This window comes from Gorilla gorilla, chromosome X (genome assembly GCF_029281585.2).
Source record: "Gorilla gorilla gorilla isolate KB3781 chromosome X, NHGRI_mGorGor1-v2.1_pri, whole genome shotgun sequence".
In the NCBI taxonomy this organism is placed as follows: Eukaryota; Metazoa; Chordata; class Mammalia; order Primates; family Hominidae; genus Gorilla; species Gorilla gorilla.
Window position 1 is genome coordinate 65030058 of NC_073247.2, and position 26600 is coordinate 65056657.

At 38.8% G+C, this 26600-nt stretch overlaps 1 protein-coding gene across 3 annotated transcripts in view; it reads right to left on the bottom strand.

Annotated features, from left to right (window-relative positions):
* The window catches only part of PFKFB1 (6-phosphofructo-2-kinase/fructose-2,6-biphosphatase 1), a 64225-nt gene that overhangs the window by 19155 nt on the left and 18470 nt on the right, over positions 1 to 26600 (bottom strand). For 2 of the 3 annotated variants that reach the window (XM_055376450.1, XM_004064236.5), the window contains exons 2-8: positions 11394 to 11519; positions 8958 to 9051; positions 7962 to 8028; positions 6985 to 7059; positions 6440 to 6496; positions 4280 to 4401; positions 36 to 243 (exon numbers count right to left, since the gene is read on the bottom strand). In XM_055376450.1, coding sequence (XP_055232425.1) covers positions 36 to 243; positions 4280 to 4401; positions 6440 to 6496; positions 6985 to 7059; positions 7962 to 8028; positions 8958 to 9051; positions 11394 to 11519 — 749 coding nt within the window. The remainder of the gene's footprint in view (positions 1 to 35; positions 244 to 4279; positions 4402 to 6439; positions 6497 to 6984; positions 7060 to 7961; positions 8029 to 8957; positions 9052 to 11393; positions 11520 to 26600) is intronic. The other variant, XM_055376449.2, reaches the window with a different exon arrangement.

The window sequence follows — 26600 nt, forward strand, 5'->3', positions numbered from 1 at the left end:
AGCCAACCCATCTGGGTGTGTGTGGCCCACCCTACCTGCTTGCCGCGAACTGAGAGGCCAGAGTCACCTCCGATGCGGCCTCTGATGTTGAGTTCACTCTCACCATGTCGGCATAGGTAGATGGAGCGAGGTGTGACATGGATATTCATGAGGTAGTAGACTGTGCGGCTCTGGATGTGATCCTGCACTCGGTTCACCATGTAGCGTGTGCCCACGTCGAAGATCTTGATGTAGGACAGGTGGCTGGGCCAGACCCAAGCAGGAGCAAGGGCAGCTCAGGGGCTAATGGTGGTAGGGTTGACCCCGAGAGAAACCCCGAACCACACACCCTTTCAAACCTCTTCCACAACCCAGCTGTCACCTAATGTGATGCCATGCCTTGCCCTGTACCGAGTACCTGTCCTAGAGACTTGGTTATTGGCCACCCAAAGGAGCTCATTGCATGCTACCATTTCCCCCTGTCTCCTTCCTTCAGCCTCAACTTGAGCCAAACTGCCTTTTCACCTTCACTCATCCTATTACAGGCAGCTGGGTTCTCTCTTCTGTGGTTCACACCCCTAACATAGAGAGAAGCAGTATCCTTTGCATCCCTGGCTAGCTCCAATGTCTTACTGGCAGCTCCTGACTTGTTCACTCCCCTACCCTTTCTGATCCTGAGTTGAGCTCTTCACTCCTCTTTTTTTTTTTTTTTGCCTCTGCTACATATTGTCTTTTATACTCTACACACAGATACCAGATTGCATCTGTGTGCATATGCGTGTCTGTGCCTGTGTGTGTTTCTCTCCTCACTCAGAAGTGGGGTTGGCCTGGGTTATTTTCCTATTTGCTATGCAGTCAACAAACATACTCCAAACATACTCCTCTGTTCTAGGCATTGTGCTTGGCATGGAGACCCACTGTCTGTGCTTTGGGAGCTCTCTGGCCAGTCAGGAACAAATACTTGGAAACACATGATCAGTGCTCAACATTCATTCCATAAATAGTCACTCCCTCTAAGGTGTGCCAAGTAGTGGGGCATGGGGATACAGAGGTGGTCCACAACATCATTGGGGAACTTGTGGTCCTTGTCCCAAGTTCCTTACTGTATCCTCAATTCTGTGCTCTGTCATGAACTAATACCTATATACTGAATGATACTTAAACTGTTCAACCACCTGTTTGTGTAGAAGCTGAAGGGTGGAGTATAGGCACTGACTAATCAGAAGACTAGAAACATGGAGCAAGACTTCTGAGGCCTACGCTGTACCAGGCATTAAATCCTTTAGCTGTTGGCCTGTACAGAGTTCAGAGAAATCCCTGGGAAGAGGAGTGGAAGGCTGGGGCAATGGGGTGACACCAGCAGCCCTGGTTGCATGGTAACAAAACCAAATGAATGGAAAGAGCTGCACTGCACTAACTCCAGGCAGGTAAGGTTGCTGATAGGTTTGGTTTCAGAAAGCCTCTCCCTAGATCTTCCTAGAGAAGCCCTTTATGGCTGCACCACACTCATCATGCCCATCTGTGCCTAATGGCTTCCACAGGGCACTTGTATTTGTTGAACACTTTCTGTGCATCTGGCAGGGAGTGGGAACTTTTAAGCGCATGAATCCTCATAATATTGCTACAGAGCAGAGATTATCACCTCTGTTTCAAAGATGAAGAAACTGAGGCATAGAGAAAGTGATTTCTCCAAGGCCATCTTCTTGGGAGGAAGAACCCCAGAATGCTCCCCTCTCCAATCATTTCTTCTAGAACCCTCAGAGCCTAGGGATAGAAAATATCTGATGTAAACTTGTTGCCTGGCTACTGTCTGTTCCTAATACTAGGTCCTTTGAGGCTCTAGGAGCTTCCAAATTCCTCAACTTAGTCTGATCTTCTGGTTTTGCCTTCTCACACTGAGCCCAGTTGGCCTCACTTTATGGTCCCATGCCCATACCCATATCTTCTCTGTTTCATTCTTGTCTTCATACCTTTGCTATTACTCTTGGAATATTTTCTGTATTTCTCTACTCTTGTTCAGATTTAACTAGGCACTTACAAAGTGCTATTCTCTTTGCCCGATTTCCAAAGTTGAGCTGCTATGCATTTATACCTCAAGAGCCGGCATATTCACTCTCTTTTTTGAGACCAGGATCGTGTGAAGTCATTTAGAGGTGTTCCACACCAAAAATAGTAGAGTAGCTAATGCCTACCCTCATCCAAACTTTTAATTTTATTTAAAAATTTTTTAAAAAATTTTTAAATTTTTATTTAAAATAAAAATTATAAACTACAGAATATGGGGAGGTCCTCCCAAGTTCTGGTTTTATATTTTTCCACTTTGACTACCTTGATGCTGTTTTTGAAATAGCCAATATTATAAAAGCCTTTAAGCCAGCTGGGTGCGGTGGCTCATGCCTGTAATCCCAGCACTTTGGGAGGCCAAGGCGGGCAGATCATTTGAGGTCAGGAGTTCGAGACCAGCCTGGCCAACATGGTGAAACCCTATCTCTAATAAAAATACAAAAATTAGCCAGGTACGGTGGCGGGCACCTGTAGTCCCAGCTACTCAGGAGGCTGAGACAGGAGAATTGCTTGAACCCAGGAGGCAGAGGTTGCAGTGAGCTGAGATCATGCAACTGCACCCCAGCCTGGGTGACAGAGCGGGACTCTGTCTCAAAAATTAAAAATAAATAAATAAATAAAAGTTTTTAAGATAGTTTTTTTTCCTTAGTTTGGTAGCCCTTATCTTGCTAGTAACCTCAGTGTAGTCTGCCTATTGGGTAATCCAGCTCGTTTAGACCTTCTTCCTCTAAGCTGGACTGGGTCCCATGTTCCTACAGCCCAGTTGGTTTACTGTCACCAGAGTTGTGACCAACTGTGTACTCATTGTCTTCTCCAACTAACTGGACATTCTGTCAAATCAGGGACAGCTCTTTCCTCTTTTGATTCCACGTTCAGGGCTGGGACCTGATGCATAGACTGTAAATGTCTGTTGATGGAGAAATGATGACATAAAGCTGACCTTCTAGATCTGTCTTCTCCTGGTCCAAACTAATTCATCAAACAGCAACCTAGCAACTGCAGGGTCTAGGCCCAGGGCTGGGGCTTTGTCAATGCCGTTCGTTCACTTACACCCTTCACCCCGGCCTTCAGGCTCCTTTCACCATATGCTGTTAGCCCATGTTGTGCCTTTGTGATAATTTTAAAAAGCCGTACTTTCCTCAGGGTCACACAGCCCTACTTCAGCACACATCTTGGTGAGAGAAGCGAGTGTACCCTTGACCAGGGTGCCTGTACAATGAACAATCTGCACAACTGGGATATGGGTTCGAGTATATATTGTGCTACTGACTCATTCATTGTGTAGCCCAAGGTAAGACTTTGACTTGATCTGGGTCTCAGTTCCTCCATCTAAAGAGTGGGGCAGTAACAGTGCTCATTTCTTGGTACTTCAGTTGGGTAAGGCCACTCTTTAGATTTCTTAGAGTGGTGATGACCATTTGAAGCCTCTTTATACTTCTCACTTGGGGTCTCTTCTCATCATAATACATTTTCAAAGAGAGTAGGGTTCTGGGAACATTCTACATCTAAAACTCACATCTGCTCTCTCCTATCTTTAGTTGGTATGATGACAGAACATTTCTTGTTTTTTTTTTTATGGGTCTTCTCATATGTCAAAGCACTATAGAAGCTACCCGAGGATAGAACCCACCTCTTTTGCCCCTATTTATACCCCCTACATATACCACAGCCCAAAGGGTCCAAATACTTGTTGATTGATGAGACATGGGAGTGTTGTGAAAAGAGACATGACTAGGAGACAGAACATGTAATTAGAATCCTAGCTCTACCCCTTGTGGTGGGAGCTTGGGAAAGTAATTTCAACTCTCTAAGACTCAATTTCTTTTTCTTGAAATTTTATGATCATAAGACTTATCTCAGCCTCCTTTACAGGAGTCCTAGAGGATTAAATGTAAGAAAGAAGGTAAACATGTTTGGAAACTGAAGTGTCATTCACGTGTGAAGAACACTTTTGTAATAATAATCGCAACACCCACAGGAGGGGGGCATTTGTTCCCAGGGTCCTGAACTTTTCATATTGCTCAGGAAAGCACTATTTTAGTCATCTTAGGAACACCTTACACATCAAGGAATCAGAGCTGAAAGGATCCTTGAAGAAAGATCATCAAGTTCAGTTTCCTGATATTACAGATAGAGAAGTTGAGGCCCAGCAAGGGAGGATATTTACTCTAGGTTCTACAGGATATCAAAACTGGGTGAAAGATCTAGACCTTGACTTTGGGGTGCTGGCTCTTACCTGTCCAGTTCCTCATCCAAGGGTTGGTAGTTGACCTCATAGCACTCAATTCTCTTTAGAAAGTCTTCCAGAACCTTTTCCCGGTCACAGTCTACATAATCAGGGCTGCCAAGTTTCACTTGCTGGGAGCAGGGAGAACAGAGGTATCAAGGGAGACATTGGGAGACAGATGGTTTTCTTTGGAAGTTCCCTTAGAGACCATTGAGTACAAGATGCCTCATTATAAAGATGAGGAAATTGAGACCTGGAGAACACATCTTGCCCAAGTTTACAAAAATCAGCCAATTGAAAAGAAGCTGGTTGTGTGACTCCTCATTCCTAATCTCAAACAAGGCCTGTTACATTATACTCAGTCCCAGAGCATACACTGCTTATAAAAGAAGAACATTTATAAGAGGACCAGAAATTGTGATATGAGAAATGGCTGAAGAAGAGGAACTAGAGATCTTGGCCAGGGGTCATTATGGCTTACATGTATCAAGTGTTTACCGGGAGATTATGACGTGCTGTCTTTGGATTTCTGAAGACTGGCCTCTCCTAATCCACCAATACCCACGTCTCCTCCCACAGTCCTCATCTCAGGTACTGGCACTATCACCTACCCAGTCATATGATCCTAAATGGAACCTGGGAGTCATCCTAGATGTCTGTCTTTCTATCATCCCTCACCTCTTAGCAGGTACCAAATCCTCTCCACTCTATCATCTCCTCTAAATATCCATTCTTTCTTGCTTGTGCTCACTATAGCTTTGTGCCCAATTACTTTCTCTATATTCTTTTTAGTTCTAATGTGTTCACCATACTGGCAGCCAGAAGGGTATTTCCAATATGAACATCTGGCCAAAGTATTCTCCTGCCTAAAGCCCTTCTACATTTTGTCATACCTTTTAGAAAAAAGTGTGAATTATTTTAGCAGGTGGCTCATGGCTTGTCATGATTGGGCCCCAAATTATTTCTTCATCCTTATCTCCCATGGCTCCCTTATTCCTCCACACATTTGGCTTTAGCCAATTTAAGCTACTTATAGTTCTCCGGAGATGCCATACTTAGTATATGCTTATATCCTTATTTTCCATTCTTCACCCACCAAATTCCTATGTGTTCTTCAAGGTACCATTCATTTTAATTTTACCTCCATTAGGAAGGCTTCCCTGATTTCTGCCCCCATGCAAAGTTAGGCCCTCAGCACTGTCTTCCCAAAGTTCCTCTGTTCCCTCATATCACCTCAGTTCTCAGAGTTCTGTATATATACTTGCCAGTCTTCCTTACTAGACTGTGCGCTCAAGGGAAGGACTCTCCACTATCCATATATATGTCTCTAATGCCCAGAATGGCCAAGCCCAGGTATATAGCTAATTTCTATTGAATCAATAGATAGATAGATAGATGGGAAGATGAAGAAGGAAGGGAGGAAATGGACATGCTGTATGTCCCAAAAAGTTAAAAAAATGACCGATTAATAAAAATTACAGGGAGGCAGATTCCAGCTTGACTGGACCGCATTTGTTGAAAGCAATGGGCCCCTTGTCATTGCAGGTATAAAAAGAAAATCTAGATATACATTTAGGTAAGATTTCAAGTATCTGATGGAGGGTAGAAGAAAATTACCCTTAAGGTCTCTTCTGTTCTTGAGCTCCAGTAATTTGATGAAGTAGGGAACAACAAAAGGTGGTAAATGTCCTAGTTCTAGACCACATGTCTAGAATCTAAGAGCAGTGATAGTTCTGGTATGAATTTTGGGGCAGAATAAAAAATGTAGGCTTTTGAGGCAGACAGCCAAGCCTGAGGTCCAGTACCACTTCCATCCCTTTGTCTGTATGAATCTTTGACAATTCATTTATCCTTTTGGAACCTCAGTTTCCTCTCTCTAACATGGAAATAATCTCTAATATGCAGTTTTGTTGTGAAAATTAATGACAGTCAAGTTTGATATCTGGAGCATACAAAGGGCACTATATATGTTGGCTTCATTAAAATTAATAGAGTCATTGTAAGCCAGGATGGTTAGGGAATGCTTCCTATGAAAACTCAGAGGAGAAGATCAGGGAGGAATACTTTCTTTAATCTCTTGGAGTTGCCTTAGGCATAATCTCACCTCTGCCTTAGGCATGATCTAAGCCTAAGGCAGAGCAAAGTGGAAAAGTAACTGGTGGTCCTTACCCTGATGTTTTCTGCAATTATGCCAGGGTCATTACAAATGGATTCAATGAAAAACACCTATAAAAGAAACAGAAAAGAGATTTCCAGCAGGAAATTATGTTTGGTAGGAGCTGAACATAGCTTTACTCCTTTTCAATGGCTCTAAGTCATCTCCAGGGGCATCTCTGACAACGTAATGCTCTCATACAGTGGTACTTTCAGGCTTCTGAGTTTCATGAGGCAGATTGGCTCTAAATTGAATGACCCCAGACTGTTGTTTTATATCTTTACTGGGTTTAGGTCTTATATAAGTTTTTTGTAGTGACTCTCTCCACTCTTTCCCCATAGCCAGCCTGTCTGCAGTCATCTTCCATTGCCTAATGTGGCACCCCTCCTTTCTTGTTCTGCTTTGCTGCTTCTGACTATATCCTGGAAAGTTAGAGAACCAAATTAAAATGTTGAGCTTATGGTTGTGGATTTGGCTGCTCTGAGTCCCCTGGTTTGCCTTTCTTTGGGGTTTGTGCTGGAGAAATAGGCTCTAGATAAGAGTTGGAGTGTTACCATACCTTGTAACCATGTTCTTTTGCAAACTGCAGGATCAGTGACCGTCGTTCTCTGGTAGTGTTGGTGGCATCAAAAACCTAGAGGCAGGTAATGAGATTGGCTTACTCTGAATCTGGTGCTAACAGAACACCTACTCTTTGCCCATCCCTGTGCTAAGTGGAGGGCTTCCATATGGAGGTAGAACTTGAACAAGGTCTTGAAGGATAGGAAGGATTCATGATTGGCTTATGACAATTTCACAAGCACATATTGGGCCCTTATGGTCTGTCCAGAAATGTATGCTACCCTGTGAGTGTAATAAGGCAAGAGGAAATTGTGGGTTTTTATTAGGGTCATTTTATAGGTGAGGTAACTGAGGCCTAGAAGAACTTGGCTTGACCAAAGTCACCGAGAGTTGCTGACAGAGCAGAGCTAGAACTGGTTCTCTCAATTCCTAGCTGAAGCTTCTTCCTTCCTTATCACTTTAGAAGTCCTCAAAAACAGGAAACAATTCCCTATCCTCAGCACCTGAGATTGGACCATTTGCATATTTGAGAATCTCCTCCCCTTTTATAATTTGCAAATCCTAGTCAAAATATTGACTAGATATTTAGGTAAGTCTCTATAACTCAAAACTGTTTGTACTGCAGTTTTAAATTCTAATATAGTCCTGCTGAATTATTGGGGGTAGACTGGTAGTGTATAGTGGTTAAGAGCGGGGATTCTGAAGCTATGCAACCTGGATTCCATTTCTGGCCCTGCCAGGTATACGTTGTACCACCTTGGGAAATTATTTAATGTCTCTGTGAACCATTCTTCTGGGCTCTGAATTGGGGCATAATAACAACACCTATCTCAAGGGGGGGCGCATAAAATTAAATTATTAATATATGCAAATACTCAGAACATAATGTTCTGTACACATTGGTAAATGTTCAGTACATATTAGCTAATTCCCTTCCCAGTAGTTACCCAAGGAAAAAATAAAAAATTTCTTTACCGCAACATGACCTTCCTCATGGCTGAGATAGTTGTGAACATCCTTCAGGGCTGCCAGGGCGCACTGCCTGAAATAGACCAGGAAAGAAAAAGAGGCAACCCTTATCCCCCAGGATGGATTTCTCTCTCATTGTCTGCAGTATCTTCTGTACCATCTCTCATGTCTTAGACTAACTTATCATGTATTGAACATCTGCACAGGGTGCCCTACGCTTTAGACACCGTGCTAAGCACAGAGGGGTCAAACAGTTGAAAGTGGCTATGTGTGCACAGCTTACACGGTTTACGGGCAGGTATAAAGTGACACAGTCAGGAAAAGCTGAGCAATGACAGAAGCCATAATATTAAGGGCTCCAACCCTTGAGCTAGTGGAACTCAAGCTGAACTGTTTTATGGACCCAAGTAGAGCATGTGGTCTGTGAAGTAAAAGGCATTCCTGGCATGGGAATACACAGGCATGACAGTGGCAATGTATTTATGCTTTCAGCAAAAATCTCTTTAGTGATTACTCACTGCCAGGTTCCATAATGAGGGCATAAGGCCCAGGCTCTATTCTGCAAGTACTCAGAGTCTTGTAGTGCAGAGAGACCTTGAGGTTGAACTGATGAGACTACAGAAACTAGAGTAGGCCAAGGTATTGAGATTCGTGCCTCAAATGCTAAGCTGAGAAGTTTCTACTCTCTCCTGTCAGAAGTAGAAGACCATTAAAGGCTCTTGATAAGTGGACGGTTATGACCAGAAACAGGATTTGGGCAGGAAAATGGAAGGGCTGTTCCAACTACTGTTTGAGAGTCTAGAAGGCCTCCTTTCTGGTCCAGATTATTCTTGACCAGAAACAGGATTTGGGCAGGAAAATGGAAGGGCTGTTCCAACTACTGTTTGAGAGTCTAGAGGGCCTCCTTTCTGGTCCAGATTATTCTGCCCTACTCCCCCAGTATCCGAACAAGGGCCTTTCAGCCACGAGACAGTACAGGTTCCTAAAATATTGGGTACTTACTTCCTGATTTGCAGGGCTTCCATGTTGTCTGGAAGAAAGAATTCATAGTTCTTGTAGCTCACTGCCTCTCGTCGATACTGGCCTAAATTAAACACTGAAAGCAGGGAGTGCCAGTGAAGAGGTTGGGAAGATCCCAGTGGCCAAAAAAATGTCCTTTCTGGGAGGGACCTCAGAGGTAGAAGAAGGTATAATTTGTAGCTACAAAATGTGCTTTTAAAACTTCAAATTATGACTACCAGTTTATTTATTCCTCACAACAGCCCTGCAAAGTAGAGATCACTATTACCATTTGATAAATGAGGAAACTGAAAGTTCAGAGATAGGAAATAACTTACACAGTGTAAGTTATTTCCTATCTGTGGATATCTGAGATCAAACCCAGGTCTATTTGGCTCCATAGCTGGTGGTCTTTCCATTATTCTACTTTATCATAAATGCCAATCCTTAAAATGCCCTACTCCAGTGGAAAGATGAAGAAATGGAGATCTAGGGAGTAAAATTAATCACCAAGGGTCAAACAGTGAGTGAGTTGGTGACAGATATAGACTGGACCTCCTGACTTCTAGTCCAAAGTTATTTTATTTTTCTATATTATGAGGAAGATTCTAAATCTAAATCTCTAGGCCATACTTTCCCGCTTGCAATGATGAAAAACTAGAGAGGAGGGAAGGAAAGGAGGAGAAAGAAGACAAGCAGCCAAAGAGTTAATATTTCATTCACTCATCTAACAAATACTTTTTGGCTCCTACTCTGTGAAGCAGGATATGAGCTCTGGGTCTCAGGGATTAGCCCGATCTTCATGATGGGGCCTTTAAGGCACTCACAGTCCAACAGGTAAGACAGTGAGTAAACCAGTAAATGGAGAGCTCCCACAGAGTTTGTTCAATGCTCTGACAAAGACAATATGAAGCCATGGAAGACAGTGAGAGGGAAGGAAAGACTAATTGTACTTGGAACGATCTGAAAAGGTTTCACCATTTGAACCAGGCTTTTTAGGGTAGGCACCTTTTACAGGCAGATACGGGCAGCGGGAGTCAGGAACAAAGGCATTCCAGGTAGAGGAACAGCTTGAGCAAGAGTACGGCATTGGCAGAAGGAAGAGCATGTTTGGAGGATGGTGAGTCATCCACTATAGCTGAGGCCTGAGATGCTGGAAGGGGCCAATTTTGGAGGGCCTTGAACAACAGGGTAAGGAGCTTGGATTTAAACCTGCAGGCCAAGGGGACCTTTGGAGGCCACAGGCATGTTCAGCTTTGTGCTTTGAAATATGACTCTGGAGGCCTTTGAGAGAATTGAGTGGAGTGAAGAAGATAGAAAGCAGGGGAATCAGAACCCATGATGGGGCCCTTAAGGCAGAAACCCATCTGCCAGTGTCCCATGTGCCTCTACACTCAGCAGATTTTCCTGAGAGCTTGCAGTCCTCCATGAGAGCCGCTCCTTCTCTCCTTCCCTTCTGCCAATGTCTTATTCCTCCCACAAGACTCAGCTCAAACATATCCTATGTAGGAAGCTTTCCTTGCCTTCCAGTTGGCAAATCCCTTTGTGATTTCATACAGCACCCTGCTCCTGCTCTAGAATTCCTAGATGATATGAGGTATTCTTATACATCCCAGCTAGACTCAGAACTCCTCAAGGACAGGGTGTGAGTCTCAACCAGTTTTGTATCCCCACTGCCTAGCAGGAGTTTGGGCACATGGAAAACCATTGGGAAACTCTTCACCAGTGAATTAGATAAAGAGAACATAGATGAACGGAAAGAAGAAATGGGAAAAAGAAACAAAAATTGGGGAGAGGAAGGAAGAGGGGGAGAGATAGAGGGAAGTGGGGCAGAGAGACAGGATGTTGAGATTAACAAGGAAAAGAAGGAGACAAAAAGAATGGAGAAAAGGAGACTATAGGGCTAACATGGGATTCTTTTCTCTTCCAATCAGTAGAATCATGCATTAGACTTGGCACAGTGAATATCAGGCTTAGAATCAAATAGACCTGGGTTCATATCTTGGTTCTGTAACTGGCTATATGCCTTTAGACAAGGCACTTCACTCCTTGGGCCTTAATTTCCTCAGCTATGAAATGGTGAAGAAGTGGTAATGCTAATAAAAGTAGTAATATTGGTATGGCAATAATAGTAATGGCAATAAAAATAGTATGTTACTCAGGATTGTTTTGAGGTCATGGAACTTCTTGAGAGAAGACATTTAATCTTAATACTAGTTTTCCTATGCTTAGCACCTAGAGTGGTGTTGGGCACAAAGTATGTGCTCAAGAAGTTATAAAATGTATAAGAATGTAGTAATAGTGGTAGCAGTAGTCCTAATGCTGGTAATAATAATGATGGGGAGTTTCTGGTATTGAGGACTTTGGCCTTCTACCTAAGTAAGGTTTTCAGCCAGTAGCTTTTATGGGGTTGTTGAACAAAGGCTTTCAGAGACATACCTTTAGTTGGTGTTCCTATCCAGTTGAGATATCGTGTGAGCTTCGTGGAGATATAGGTCTTGCCTCGAGCTGGTAAACCCACCATGATCACCATTGTGGGGGAATTGGTAAACTGGGGTATGGATGCTGAAAAATAAACAGACTCTCAAAAGCTTATCCTCAGATTCGTAGGCTCTTCTGGTATTAGGCCAGAAATGTAGAGTTGTAAAGAACATGTCTCCCACCATTACAATAAGGAAAAAACTGGGAAAGTGAAAATTAAGAACTTCTCTCAGACTCATCAGAAAACTGAGGTTGCAGTACCACAAACCTGTAGAAACAACCATCTTCAAGGGAGCCACAGGACCAGGCATTTGCTTACCTGGTGCAGATACCACTGAACAACATACAAACTTTATAAGAGGATTCAGCTAAAAATTATAATGAATTGCTAAAGGCTGGTTATGGGCTAGTGTGAGAATGTGAAGCCTGTAGAGGCTGCAGACATAGGCAATTTTGCACCCCTTTGCAGAGTTTTCCTCCAGGAACTCCCCCAGGTGCTGACAAGAAAGACTGAGAAGAATCCTGAGAAAGATATCCTGTAGTTCTGCTTGGGGAGAACAGTATAATAGCTGTTGCTGAAATTCCGCACAGACTATTTTCCCTATATTCTCTATGGAGCAAAAGCCTTACTATTCAGGGAAAAGGCAACAAAAACCAGCTTGAAAGTACTGGGAGAAACTCACTGCAGCTGGCAGAGCAGAATGGCCAACATCACTGAAACTCTGCCCATACCAATCTACCTTATCTTCCCAAAGGGAAAAAAGTCTTAGTCCTCAGAAGAAAGGGCAACAGAAACTGAGGGCACTGGTGAAAACTCACTACAGCTGGGGGAGAAAATTGAAAAAAAAAAAAAAGTCCTAACCCAGGAGGGGCAAGAAAATGTGCTAAGCCCACTTGGGTTAGAACATAGGAGGAGGGGCAGGAACACTTGTGAAGGTCATACCTCCAACACTCAGGGTAAGCCTGCCTAAGACTGAGACTTAATCAACATAGCATAGAATGTCCCAGGTCCCCATTCCCCCACTACCAGGCTAAAAAGCATCAGTAAAAATAACAGTAGAATACATCTATAAGAGATTTAAGAGATATATTATCTCCAGGGTGTAGCACAAAGGGCAGAATCAAAGCAAGGAATAAAAACAATGTCTGAAGAGAAAAGCAATCATTAGGACCAGAGTAAGTTATGACACAGATGTTGGAAATATCAGACAAGGAATTTGTTTATTTATTTGGATTATTTTACTTTCTTTTTTTACATTATAGATTCAGGGGTTATATGTGCAGGTTTGTTACCTGGGTATATTGTGTAATGGTGGGGTTTGGGCTTCTAGTGAACCCATCACCCAAATAGCGAACATAGTACTCACTAGGTAGTTTTTCAACTCTTGCTTGCTCCCACTGTTCCCCCTTTTGGAGTCCCCTTTGTCTACTGTTTCCATCTTTATCAGATAGGAAACATAAAATAGCTATGATTAGTATGTTAAAGGCTCTATTGGAAAAGTTTATCATGCAAGATCAGATAGGTAATTTCGGCAGGGAGGTGAAAAGTATAAGAAAGAATCAAATATAAATGGCAGAGAAAAAACACAGTAACAGATCTGAAGACTATCTTTGATGTGCTCATCAGCAGACTCTGCACAGCTGAGGCATCAGTGAACTTGAAGATAGGTCAATAGAGATCACACAAACTGAAATGCAAAGAGAAAAAAAGAGCAAAAAAAGAAACCAGAACAAAACATCCAAGAACTGTGGGACAATATCAAACAGTATAACATATACGTATTTAGAACACAAGAAGGGGAAGAAAGAATAAGGCAGAAGAAATATTTGAAGACATAATGGCCAAAATTTTCCAAATTAATGACTGACACCAAATCACAGATTCAAGAAGCTCAGAGAACACCAACCAGGGTAAATACCAAAACCAAACCAAAAACCACACCCAGACAATATCAAATTCAAATTGCAGAAAATCAAGACAAAAATAAAATCTTGAAGATTGCCAGGAAGAAGGGTAAGAACATCTTACCCACAGAAGAACAAAGAGAAGAATTATACCAGACTTCTTGTCAGAAACCACATAAGCAAAAAGACAGTGGAATGAAACCTTTAAAGTATTGTAAGAAAAAAATGCCAATCCAGAATTCCAAGTTCTGCAAAAATATCCTTCAAAAATTAAGATAAAATACTTTTTCAGACAAACAAAAACTGAGGAAACTCAACATCAGCAGACTGTCTTACAGTCTAAATATTAAAGGAAATTCTTCAGAAAGAGGGTTATGATATAGGTCAGAAAATTGGGTGTACATAATTAAAGGAAGAGTGTTGCAAAAGGAATAAACGAAGAAAAATATAACTACCATATTCTTAATTGTTCTAAAATATAACTGATCTTTTAAAGCAATAATAGTACCAATGTATTATATGTTTATTGCATTTGTAAAAAAATAATGGAATACAACAATGAAACAAAGAATGGAAGGAAGGAATTGGGGATAGTCTTGTACTACACATGAAGCAGTATAGTATTATTTAAAGGCGAACCAAATTATATAAAAATGTACATTAAAAACTTTATGGAAATGACTAAAAAAGTTTCTTTAAAAGATATCTAAATAATAAATAAATACATGAGACAAAATGGGATCATACAAAATGACCAAATAAAATAATGAAAGGCAGAAAAAAGAGGGAAAAAGGAAACAAAAGCCAAATACAGTAAATAGAAAACATCAAGAACAAATATAATGAAAAGAAAACAGAAAGATGGTAGATTTTAATCTAAGTATATTGATAATCACTTTAAATGTGAATCGACTAAACATTCCAATTAAAGACTGAGGTGGTCAGATTAGATTAAAAGTAGGATCCAACTACGTGCCATTTACAAAACATATATAGTTGGGGCCAATTCTCAGAACTTTTATCTCTCACTAACTCAAATATAAAACTCTGATAGAATGCATGGACAACTATATGAAAATTGAAAGGTAAATCTAAGTAGGTAGATCAGAGAAGACACCAGAGTTTGAAGTACCAACTAAACAATTGCAAATTCAACATTACTTTTCCCCCATTCAGTATCCTGAGCCTGAATTCAACATGGTGTGCAATCCAAAATGAGCATTGTTTAGCAGACAGAGATGCAGGAGAAGTCTTGGAGTTTTGGCTCAAGGAATGTAAAAGAGAACTAAAATTCGGAGAGAGTGGGGGAAATCCATTGGGTTTTTATTTACTCCTTCTTTGGTTCCACAGTGGAGGTAGTAAAAGCAAAGGTGGCTCAGAAGCAATAGTGGCCCAGAATGGGAGCCTCCAGGAATCAAAACTGTGGGATAAGGTCCTTCCTCTAGGTGAAGCCACGATGTCAAGAAGACACCTTTACACCAGTTTTTCCTCTCCCTCTCCCTCTCGTTCTCACTCTCCCTCTCCCTCTCTCGTCCTCACTCTCTCCTCCTGCTACTTGTTTCTGGAAATGCTACAACCATGACAGTGGGTAGTTTTTGAAGAGAAAACAGAAACGAGAGCCCAGGGAACTGGAAAGTACTGAAAAGATAAAGGAAAGGGAAGAGTTTTGAAAAAGCAACAGTGTAAAGTTGATTTGAACCCCTGGGCTTACCTCTGACTTGTGACTCCTTTGATCTTCATTAGCATACCAAAGATTTGGAAACTCAACTACAAAGTACACCTCCACCCAAGTCTCAGACTAACCACTAGATGGTACACATGCAGGACAGACCTATATAGTACTGAAAAAGGCTGGAAAATTGAATTGATGTGGGAACCAAAATATATAAATGGCTAAAACAAAAATATAGACCTTCTCCATAGGATATAAACAAGATACAGAATCTCAACACAATACTCACAATGTCCAGGATACAAACTACAATTAATCAGCCTGCAAATAACCATAAAAATTTCAATTAACATGGAAAAAGACAACAGACATGAATGATGAGATTACATTAAATTATCTTAAATTAGCTATAATAAAAATGCTTGAATGAACAATAACAAGTGATTTTGGAACAAATATTTAAAACAGAAGCACTCAGTGAAGAAACAGAAGATATAAATAGGCTTTACCATTCAGGACATAGGCATGGGCAAGGACTTCATGTCTAAAACACCAAAAGCAATGGCAACAAAAGCCAAAATTGACAAATGGGATCTAATTAAACTAAAGAGCTTCTGCACAGCAAAAGAAACTACCATCGGAGGCAACCTACAAAATGGGAGAAAATTTTCACAACCTACTCATCTGACAAAGGGCTAATATCCAGAATCTACAATGAACTCAAACAAATTGACAAGAAAAAAACAAACAACCCCATCAAAAAGTGGGCAAAGGACATGAACAGACACTTCTCAAAAGAAGACATTTATGCAGCCAAAAAACACATGAAAAAATGCTCACCATCACTGGCCATCAGAGAAATGCAAATCAAAACCACAATGACATACCATCTCACACCAGTTAGAATGACAATCATTAAAAAGTCAGGAAACAACAGGTGCTGGAGAGGATGTGGAGAAATAGGAACACTTTTACACTGTTGGTGGGACTGGAAACTAGTTCAACCATTGTGGAAGTCAGTGTGGCGATTCCTCAGGGATCTAGAACTAGAAATACCATTTGACCCAGCCATCCCATTACTGGGTATATACCCAAAGGACTATAAATCATGCTGTTATAAAGACACATGCACATGTATGTTTATTGCGGCATTATTCACAATAGCAAAGACTTGGAACCAACCCAAATGTCCAACAATTATAGACTAGATTAAGAAAATGTGGCACATATACACCATGGAATACTATGCAGCCATAAAAAATGATGAGTTCATGTCCTTTGTAGGGACATAGATGAAATTGGAAATCATCATTCTCAGTAAACTATCTCAGGAACAAAAAACCAAACACCGCATATTCTCGCTCATAGGTGGGAATTGAACAATGAGAACACATGGACACAGGAAGGGGAACATCACACTCTGGGGCCTGTTGTGGGGTGGGGGGAGGGGGGAGGGATAGCAATGGGAGATATACCTAATGCTAGATGACAAGTTAGTGGGTGCAGTGCACCAGCATAGCACATGTATACATATGTAACTAACCTGCACATTGTGCACATGTAGCCTAAAACTTAAAGTACAATTAAAAAAAAGAATCAAATGGATATTTTGGACTAAAAATACAATAGCTGAAATAAAAACTTAGGAATGAAAGAGTAGATAGAAATTTCATAGGTATTACAATGACAAGAGTATATAATAGCAATTCTAAACACATAAATTCGACAACATAGATGAAACAAATTCCTCAAAAAGAACAAACTGGCAAAACTTATCCAAAATGTAACAAATAATCTAAATAATCTAAATCCTTCTATAAATATTACTGAAATTGAATTTGTAATTAAAAATCTTCCCCCAAAATACCCAGGTCCAGACGGTTTCACTGGCAAATTTTACCATTCATTTAAAGAAGAAATAGCATCAATTCTATAGAATCTCTCTATGAAACTAGAAGACAGGAAAATACATATCAACTTACTCTGTGAGGCCAGCATTACCCTGATATAAAAACCGGAAAAATAAGTGATACAAAAAAAGAAAACTCCAAGTCAATATCCCTCATGAACATAAACATAAGAATCCTAAAAAAATGCAAATGAAATTTGGCTATATATAAAATAGATAATTAATATACCACAAGAAAGCATGGTTTTTCCCAGGAATACAAGGCTGGTTCAATATATGAAAATCAATCAAAGCAATCCATTCTAAAGATGTAAAACCCCATGGTATGGTTTGAATACATCCTCCTAAGTTCATGTGTTGGAACTTAATCTCCAATGCAACAGCATTGAGAGGTGGGACCTTTAAGAAGTGATTAGGTCATGAGGGCTCTACCTTCATGAATAGAGGCTTCTGCCCTCATGAATGAATTAATGGCATTAATAATGGAATGGTTTAGTTAACTCAGAAAACAGTTCCTGATAAAAGGATAAGTTTGGCCCCCACACTCGCATGCACAGGCACGCACATAAGCACACTCTCTCTTGCCCTTTCACCTTCCACAATGGGATGATGCAGCAAGAAGGCCCTCACCAGATGTGGCCATGTGATCTTGGACTTCCCAGCCTCCAGAACTGTAAGAAATAAATCTCTGTTCTTTATAAATTAGCCAGTCTGTGGTATTCTGTTTTAGCAGCACAAAATAGATTAAGATGCCCCAAATTATATCAGCAGATGAAAAAAAAACTTTTTACAAAATACAATATCCATTCATAATAAAACTCTTAGCAGTTTGGAATAGAAGGGAGCTTCCTTAACCAGATAAAGAATATTTACAAAAAATCTACAGCTAATATCATACTTTATGTTGACAGACTAAATGCTTTCTCTCTAATATCAGGAACAAGGCAAGGATGTCCACTCTCACCACTCCCATTCAACATAGTACTGTAACTCCCAGTCAATATTATAAGGCAAGAAAGGTAATATAAGGCATGCAAATTGTAAAGGAAGAAATAAATCTGTCCCTGTTCATCCATAATATGATTGTCTGTGTAGAAAATCCCAGGAAATCTATAATTTATTTTATGTTTTATTTTTTGAGACACAGTCTTGCTCTGTCACCCAGGCTGGAGTGCAGTGCCATGATCACGGCTCACTGCAACCTCTGCTTCCCAGGTTCAAGGGCTTCTCATGACTCAGCCTTCATAGTAGCTGGGATTACAGGCATGTGCCACCACACTTGGCTAATTTTTGTATTTTTAGTAGAGATGGGGTTTCACCATGTTGGCCAGGCTGGTCTCGAACTCTTGGCCTCAAGTGATCTGCCCACCTCAGTCTCCCAAAGTGCTGGGATTATAGGCATGAGCCACTGCAGCCGGCCCAAAATCTATTTTTAAAAACCCTTCTAGTACCAATAAGCAAGTTTATCAAGTTCACAGGACACAATGTCAACACATAAAAGTCAATCATAAAACTATATACAATCAATAATTCATTTTTTTATTTTTTGTTTTTTTAGTTTTATTATTATTATACTTTAAGTTTAAGTTTTTTAATCCTGAGTTCTAGTTTGATTGCACTGTGGTCTGAGAGATAGTTTTTTATAATTTCTGTTCTTTTACATTTGCTGAGGAGAGCTTTACTTCCAACTATGTGGTCAATTTTGGAATAGGTGTGGTGTGGTGCTGAAAAAAATGTATATTCTGTTGATTTGGGGTGGAGAGTTCTGTAAACAATTCAAAATCAAAATTAAAAAAAAATTTACAATAGTTCTAATAAGACAAAATCGTTAGGTATAACACCAATAAAACATGTATAAAAGATCTGTATGCTGGAAATTACAAAATGTTGTTAAAAAAATCAAAGAGCTACATAAATAGACATACTGTGTTCATGGACTGGAATACTCAATATGGTAAAGATGTCTATTCTCCCCATAGTGACCTATATACTTAACACAATACCAATAAAAACCCTATCAGGATATTTTAGATATAGACAAGCTGATCCTGAAACTCATACGGAAGGGCTAAGAAACTAGAATGGCTAAAACAATTTGCAAAATAAAAACAATGTTTCTGAAACTTCAAATTATACTGCAAGGCTATAGTTACCAAAACAGCATGGTACTGGTATAAAAACAGGCACATAGAGCAATGGAACAAAATTCGGAACCCAGAAATAAAGCCAAATACTTACAGCTAACTGATCTTTAACAAAGCATGCAATAACATAAAGTAGGGAAATGATACCCTATTCAATTAATGATGCTGGGATAATTGGCAAGCCACATATAGAAGAATAAAACTGGACCCTCCTCTCTCACTTTATACAAAAATCAACTCAAGATGGATCAAACACTTATACCTCAGACCTGAAATCATAAAAATTTTACAAGATAACATTGGGAAAACTCTTCTAGACATTGGCTTAGGCAAAGAATTCATGACTAAGAACCCAAAAGTAAACGCAACAAAAACAGAAATAAATAAACGGGACATAATTAAACTAAAATACTTCTGTGCAGTAGAAGAAATAATCAGCAGAGTAAACAGACAACCAACAGAGTGGGAGAAAATATTCGCAAACTATGCATTTGATAAAGGACTAACATCCAGAATATACAAGAAAGTCAAAACAACTCAGCAAGAAAAAACAAATAATCCCATCAAAAAGTGGGCAAAGGACATGAATATAGAATTCTCAAAAGAAGATATATAAACAGCAAACAAACACATGAAAAAATGCTCAACATCACTAACTTTCAGGGAAATGCAAATTAAAACCACAATGAGATACCACCTTACTCCTGCAAGAATGGCCATAATTTAAAAATAAAAAAAAAATACATCTTGGCATGGATGTGGTGAAAAGGAAACACTTTTATAGTGCTGGTAGGAATGTAAACTAGTACAACCACTGTGGAAAACAGTATGGAGATTCCTTAAAGAACTAAAAGTAGAACTACCATTTGATCCAGCAATCCCACTACTAGGTATCTACCCGGAGGAAAAGAAGTGATTATATGAAAAAGACATGTGCACACACATGTTTATAGCAGCACACTTCACTATTGCAAAACTATGGAATCAACTTAAATGCTCATCATCCAACGAGTGAATAAAGAAAATGTATCCATTTTCTTTATATCATATACCGTGGTATATATACACCATGGAATACTACTCAGCCATACAACAGAATGAAATAATGGCCTTTGCAGCAACTTGGATGGAGATGGCGGCCATTTTTTTAAGTGAAGTCGCTTAGGAATGAAAAACCAAATATTGTTATGTTCTCACTTATAAGTGGGAGCTAAGTTATGAAGATGCAAAGGGGTAAGAATGATATAATGGACTCTGGGGACTTGGGGGGAAGGATGGAAGGAGGGTGAGTGATAAAAGACTACATATTGGGGCCAGTGTACACTGCTCAGGTGACGGATGCACCAAAATCTCAGAAACCATCACTAAAGAACTTACCCATGTAACCAAAAACCATCTGTACCCTAAAAACTATTGAAAATAAATAAATAAATAAAACAATGTTGGTGGAATGAACTTTACTACATGATTTTGAGACTTATTATAAAGCCACAATACTCAGGACAGTGTGGTATTGGAAAAAGGATAGCAATCTAGATCAATGAAATAGAATAAAGAGCCCAGAAATAGACCCACTCAAATTTTGGACAAAGTCAACTAATTTTGGACAAAGGTACAAAGTCAATTCAATAGAGAAAATAGAGTCTTTTCAACAAATGGTGCTAGAACGATTGGAAGTCCACTGCAAAAAATGAACTTGAATACTTAAATCTTACCCAAAAAATAATTCAAAGTGGATCATAGGTCTAAATATAAAATGTAAAACTATAAAACTTCTAAAAAAAAGACTTGGGAGAGAATGTAAAATATTGGATATGCCAATTAGTTTTTAGTTACATCACAAAAAGCATTATCCATACAAGAAAAAAATAGATAAATTGAAGTATAAAAATTTAAACATTTTTATTTACGAAAAATTTTAAAATAAAAATTGTTAAATATTTACATATTAAAATTTTTTTATCTGTGAAAGACACAAAGGAATGAAAAATGCCACAGACTGAAAGAATATACTTGTACATTATATATCTGGTATATCCAAAATATATAAATAACACTTAAAACTGAACAATAAAAGATAAAATTTAATTTTAAAAATTAGCAAAGCATCTGAACAAACACTTCACCAACCCAAATGTACAGATGGCAAAGAAGTGTATTAAAAGATAATATCAATCATTAGGAAAATGAAAATTAAATGTGTAATGAGAAACACTTCCAGATACAGCTATTAAAATGGCTAGATTTAAATACACATATAAATTTACATGACAATATGAAATGCTGGCAAGGATGTACTACAAAAGGAACTCTCACTCATTGCTAGTGGAAATGCAAAATGGTTCAGGCATTTTGGAAAACAGTTTGGCAGTTACTTTTAAAATTTAGCATACACTTGACATATGACCTAGCATTTTCACTCATAGATACCTTTGGAAGGGAATTGAAAAATTAAGTTTACACAAAAATGTATATGAGAATATTTATGGAGCCTTACTAAAAATCACTAAAAACTGGAAACAACCAAGATGCTCTTCAGTTGGTGAATGGATAAACAAATTGTGGTACAATCATAAACTAGAATACCATACGGCAATTAAGATAACTGTTGATATTCATACAGCTAGGATGAATCTTAAATGCATTATGCTAAGAGAAAGAAGCCATATCCAAAAGCTGACATGTGATATAATTCCATTTATATGACATCCTGGACAAGGCAAAATTATAGGAACAGAGAACTGCTCAGTAGTTGCCAGGGGTTGGGGGAGGTCTGAAGGGTTGACTATAATGGGCTGTACAGGAGAATTTTTAGGGTGATGGAATTGTTCTATACGCTACTATGGAAGAGGACATCTGACTTTATACATTTGTCAAAACTCACAAAACTGAATTTTATTGCATTCAAGTTTTTATAAATCAACCAAAATGTCTGAGCAACTCAATATTGAATGCAGTTTGCAACAAATGGTTCTAACTATATTACAAGTGTATATATCATAATCTCACTAAATGGGGTGGAGAAAGAAAACCTGAAATAAATAACCACGAAAATAGTGTTTTGCCGAATATTTTAAGACTAATGACAGAAGGTAATTGTGTGTAGACACTGTACTCTAATTGATAAAATTGTTTCTCCCAGGAGTATGAGTTAACAATTCTGAAACTACCAGTGTAGTAGGGTGGAATAAATAAATAAATAAATAAATAACTTGTAGATAATGAGAGTCAGGTATTTCACAGTCTAAGAAAGAAGCTCATAGTAAACAAGGGAGAAGGTCTAGAATGATGCCTTATAGTGCAATTTAGGGTCAGAAATGGTATTAACTCATGTTTATTTTAATGTATATATAAATAGACATCAAAATACAGACAGGTTAGCATGCACACAAATATTTCTTAGCTCTGTCTGTTGAGAGGGCTAGAATTAATGATACCCTAAAAGTAACAAAAGCATCCAGATCTTGGTTTCCAAATGCTAATTTTCAATTACAGGAACCATGGTTTCTTGGAGAAGAGGCTGGTGTTATCTTGTAAAAAAGTAACGAAGTGCTAGAAAAATAAGCAGAATAAAACTATATCAAAGGGACACAGGAGGGGAAAAGACAGGGATGAATAAGTGGAGCACAGAGGATTCTTAGGGCAGGGAAACTACTTTAATACTGCATACATGTCATTATAAATTTGCTCAAGCCTACAGAATGTGCAACTCCAAGAGTGAACCCTAAAGTAAACTATGGACTCTGGGTGATAGCAATGTGTCAATGTAGGTTCATCATTTGTAACAAATACCCCTGTGGCAGTGGATATTGATAATGGGAGAGGCTATGCATGTGGAAGGGAGGAAGGGAGAATACGGGAAATCTTGGTACCTTCTGCTCAATTTTGCTGCAAACCTAAAACTACTGTAAAATATAAAGTCTGCTAAAAATAGAACAGAACGCAGAAGCCAATATGAAAGAGTTCCTAATGGGCAAAGCTGGGACAAGGTGACCAACAAAATAAATAAGTTGAGTATTATAACCCAAATAATTAAATATTTATGAGTACACACTTATATATATACATTGTTGAATAAATAAGTAGGGGAGAAAGGAAAAATCTTTATAGAGGGATTCCAAATAATAAATGTAGAATAAATAAGGGAAGCAGAAAATCATCATTAGAACACTACTGTAATAATTGCCACAGGCACAATCCACTGATTCATGCTAAAATTAGTGAGTGAAACTTTAAGGAGAATCTGAAGAGTTGCATAGGCTCAAATAATTTTACCCAAATTATTACAGTGTTTTTAATAAATTTCCACAGATTAGTTGATACTTCTCCCTCTAGGGGGTGGCATTTAATTTCCTTCCCCTTGAGTGTGGGCTGGACATAATGATTCACTTTCAAAGAATACAGTATGGGAAAGACAAATAGTAACCTGGCAGACCACAACTAATCTAACAGTTCAAGGTTAATATCATCAGCAATAAGTCATGTTGATATCATCTTCCTTCTGATGTGATGTGATGAGAAGGATACCTCACCTCTATGGTATTCTCCTTAAAACCCACAGCCCCAGTCTAAACATGAGAAAATATCAGAAAATCTCAAATTGAGGGTCATTTCACAAAACACTTGACCAAAATTGTCAAAGTTATGAAAAACAAGGAAAGACTGAAAAGCTGTCACAGACTGGATGATTCTAAGGAGATAAGACAATTAATCCCAACGTGGTATGCTGGATTGGATCCTGGAACATAAAAAGGACATTAGTGAAAAAACTGAAGAAGTCTGAATAAATTATGTAGTTTAGTTAATAGTAACTTACCCATGTTAATTTATTAGTTTTGACAAATATACCATGCTTATGTAAAGTGATAACATTGGTGGAAGCTGAATGAAAGGTATACAGCAATTCTACAATTGTTCTGTAAATCTAAAATTATTTAAAAATAAAAAGCTAAAAAATAAAAAAGCTTACTCCCAGGACAGACTTAGGTAGTAGCCATTCACTTCCTGAATGCTTTCCCTTCCTATCTAGACACTTCAGGTGGATAAAACTCTTATTTATCCTATCACCTAATCATGTTTTTAGAAAAGGATCTTATGACAGCTGGTCACATTTTCCTCAAGCTCTTCTGTAAACTTTCAGGTAATTTTAAGTAGTACGGTATCTTACTAAAGTTGTATATGGTAGAATATAGAAGAGAGATTTCTATTTCTGGTGATGTTTTAGGCTATATTTGTAAAGAGTCCTTCCAAATACAAAACACCTAAAAATAATGGATTTAAAACAAATAAAGCATGGCTGAGCTGGTGTGAAAGCAACGGAAATCCTCAGAGGCCAGGAATGAGAAAATAATTACTGATCTAAAGAGATAAAAAAGCACTAAAATCCATGTTTACCCTGGTAGCCTGGAGCAGTGTTTCACAAACATGAAATCAATTCAGTGGGTGCAATAGGCAGCATACAATATCACCCTTAATGATCCATACCTCTTGTTATTCATGACATTGTGTAGTCACCTACTTTTGAGTGTGGGCTGAATCTAGTGACTTGTTTTTAACCCATAAAATAAGGCAAAAGTGATGGGATATCACTCCTGAGATTTTATCACAAAAAGACTGGCCGTCCATTTTGTTGGTCCTCTTTGGCTCTCTCATTGACTTGCTCTGTTGGAAGCCAGCTGTCATGTTGTGAGCTTCCCTAGGGAGAGACCCACATGGCAAGAAGTTGAGGATGATCTCTGGTCAACAGCTAGTGAGAAACTAAGGACCTCATTCCAATATGTTATGAGGAACTGAATCTTGCCAACAACCTTGTGAGTAAGTTGGAAGTGGATCCCTATCCACTCACTCCTACCCAGTAGAACCTTGAGATGACCAAAGCTTCAGCCAATACCTTGATTGTAGCCTTATTAGAGATACTGAGCCAGAGGACCCAGCTGAGCTGTGCACTGATCTCTGACCCACAGAAACAGAGAAAATAGATGTTTGCTGTTTTAAGCCACTACGTTTTGAGGTTAATTTATTACACAGTAGTTGACAAAATAATACAGTGGATCATAAAAAGCATATTTTTTGATTTAACATACACACACACACACACACACACAAATGTGTGTGTTTATTGAGTGGCAAAGTAAAAAACAATGTTTCTTCTCTGGGCCATTGTCAAAGGATTGACACATTTCTGGCTTAAAACTTGGGCTTTAAGAGATAGCACGTATAGAGGATAGTAAACAAAACTCTTTGGGCTCAAAGTAGGAAGTTGGATCTGAGAGCCTGACTAAAGTGTGGACCAGACAAAGGTGATGTAATCAGTGGGTGAAGAAGAAGCACCTAACTGAGACTGTCTCAACCTTGGCTCAATCGTGGAGGGAAACAAAAGAGTGAATAGTTCCTGAGATTTCCTAGCCCAGTCCTGCATTTATGTGGGTTTGGGGCTGGGATGTACATTACCCGTGTAGGAAAAAAAAAAGCCAACACACACACACACACACACACACACACACACACGAGAAAAACCTGTATGAATAAGAATCCACAGAAACAAACCAAAGAATCAGAATTGCAAAAGCTATAATTGGAATTATCTGATTTATACTGTGAAATAAGCATTGGTTGTATGTTTAAAGAAATGAAGAAGGTATCAACAGTATGTCAATGAAATGTGAGACTATCAAAGAAAGACTACATGCATTTTTAAAAGAATCAAATACAGCTTCTACAAATTAGAAATGAGAGCATTAAAATTAAAAACTCAATGTATGAGGGTTAAACAGCAAATTAAACAGAGGTGATGAGATAATTAATGAACTGGAAAATAAATCTGAAGAAATTATATAGAAAGTACTGTAGGAATAACAAGATATGGAAATATAAAATAGAGATTAAAACACATGGCTAGAATGATAAAGTCTACCATGGGTTTAATTACAGTTCCAGAAAGAAAAGAATTGATGAAAGATACCAGTCCTCAAGTTAGGGAAGCCCAACTTTAAACAAAACAAACAACAACAAAAAAAAACAAGCAACATTTAGAAAAATCATAATAAAATTTCAGAACACTAAAGCTGAATAGATCTTAAAAAGCAATCAAAGATAAAAGACAGTTTACCTAACGAGTAACAATTAGATTCGCAGTTGACTTCTCGACAACAATAATGAAAACCAGAGATAGTGAAATAATATTACTGAAGTTCTATGAGAAAATAACTTTTAACCCAGAATTGTATACTCAGAAATAAGTCTCTTCAAGAATGAGGATGCCATAAACACATTTTCATGCAAACAACTCTAAGAGAATTTATCACCAACAGACCCTCAATAAGGGTTCTATGGAATGTACCTCAGACAGAAGAAAAATAGTACCAAAAGAAAGGGCTAAGAGACAAGAAGAAATGGTGAGCAAGTAAAATGGTAAACATGTGTGTCAAACTAAGCCAACATTGACTTGAGAAACAACAATAAAAATCTCTATTTCATGGGTTTATAAAACAACTAAGCAAGGAACTTCTAGTTTCAGTTCCAAGAGCTTGGGAGTT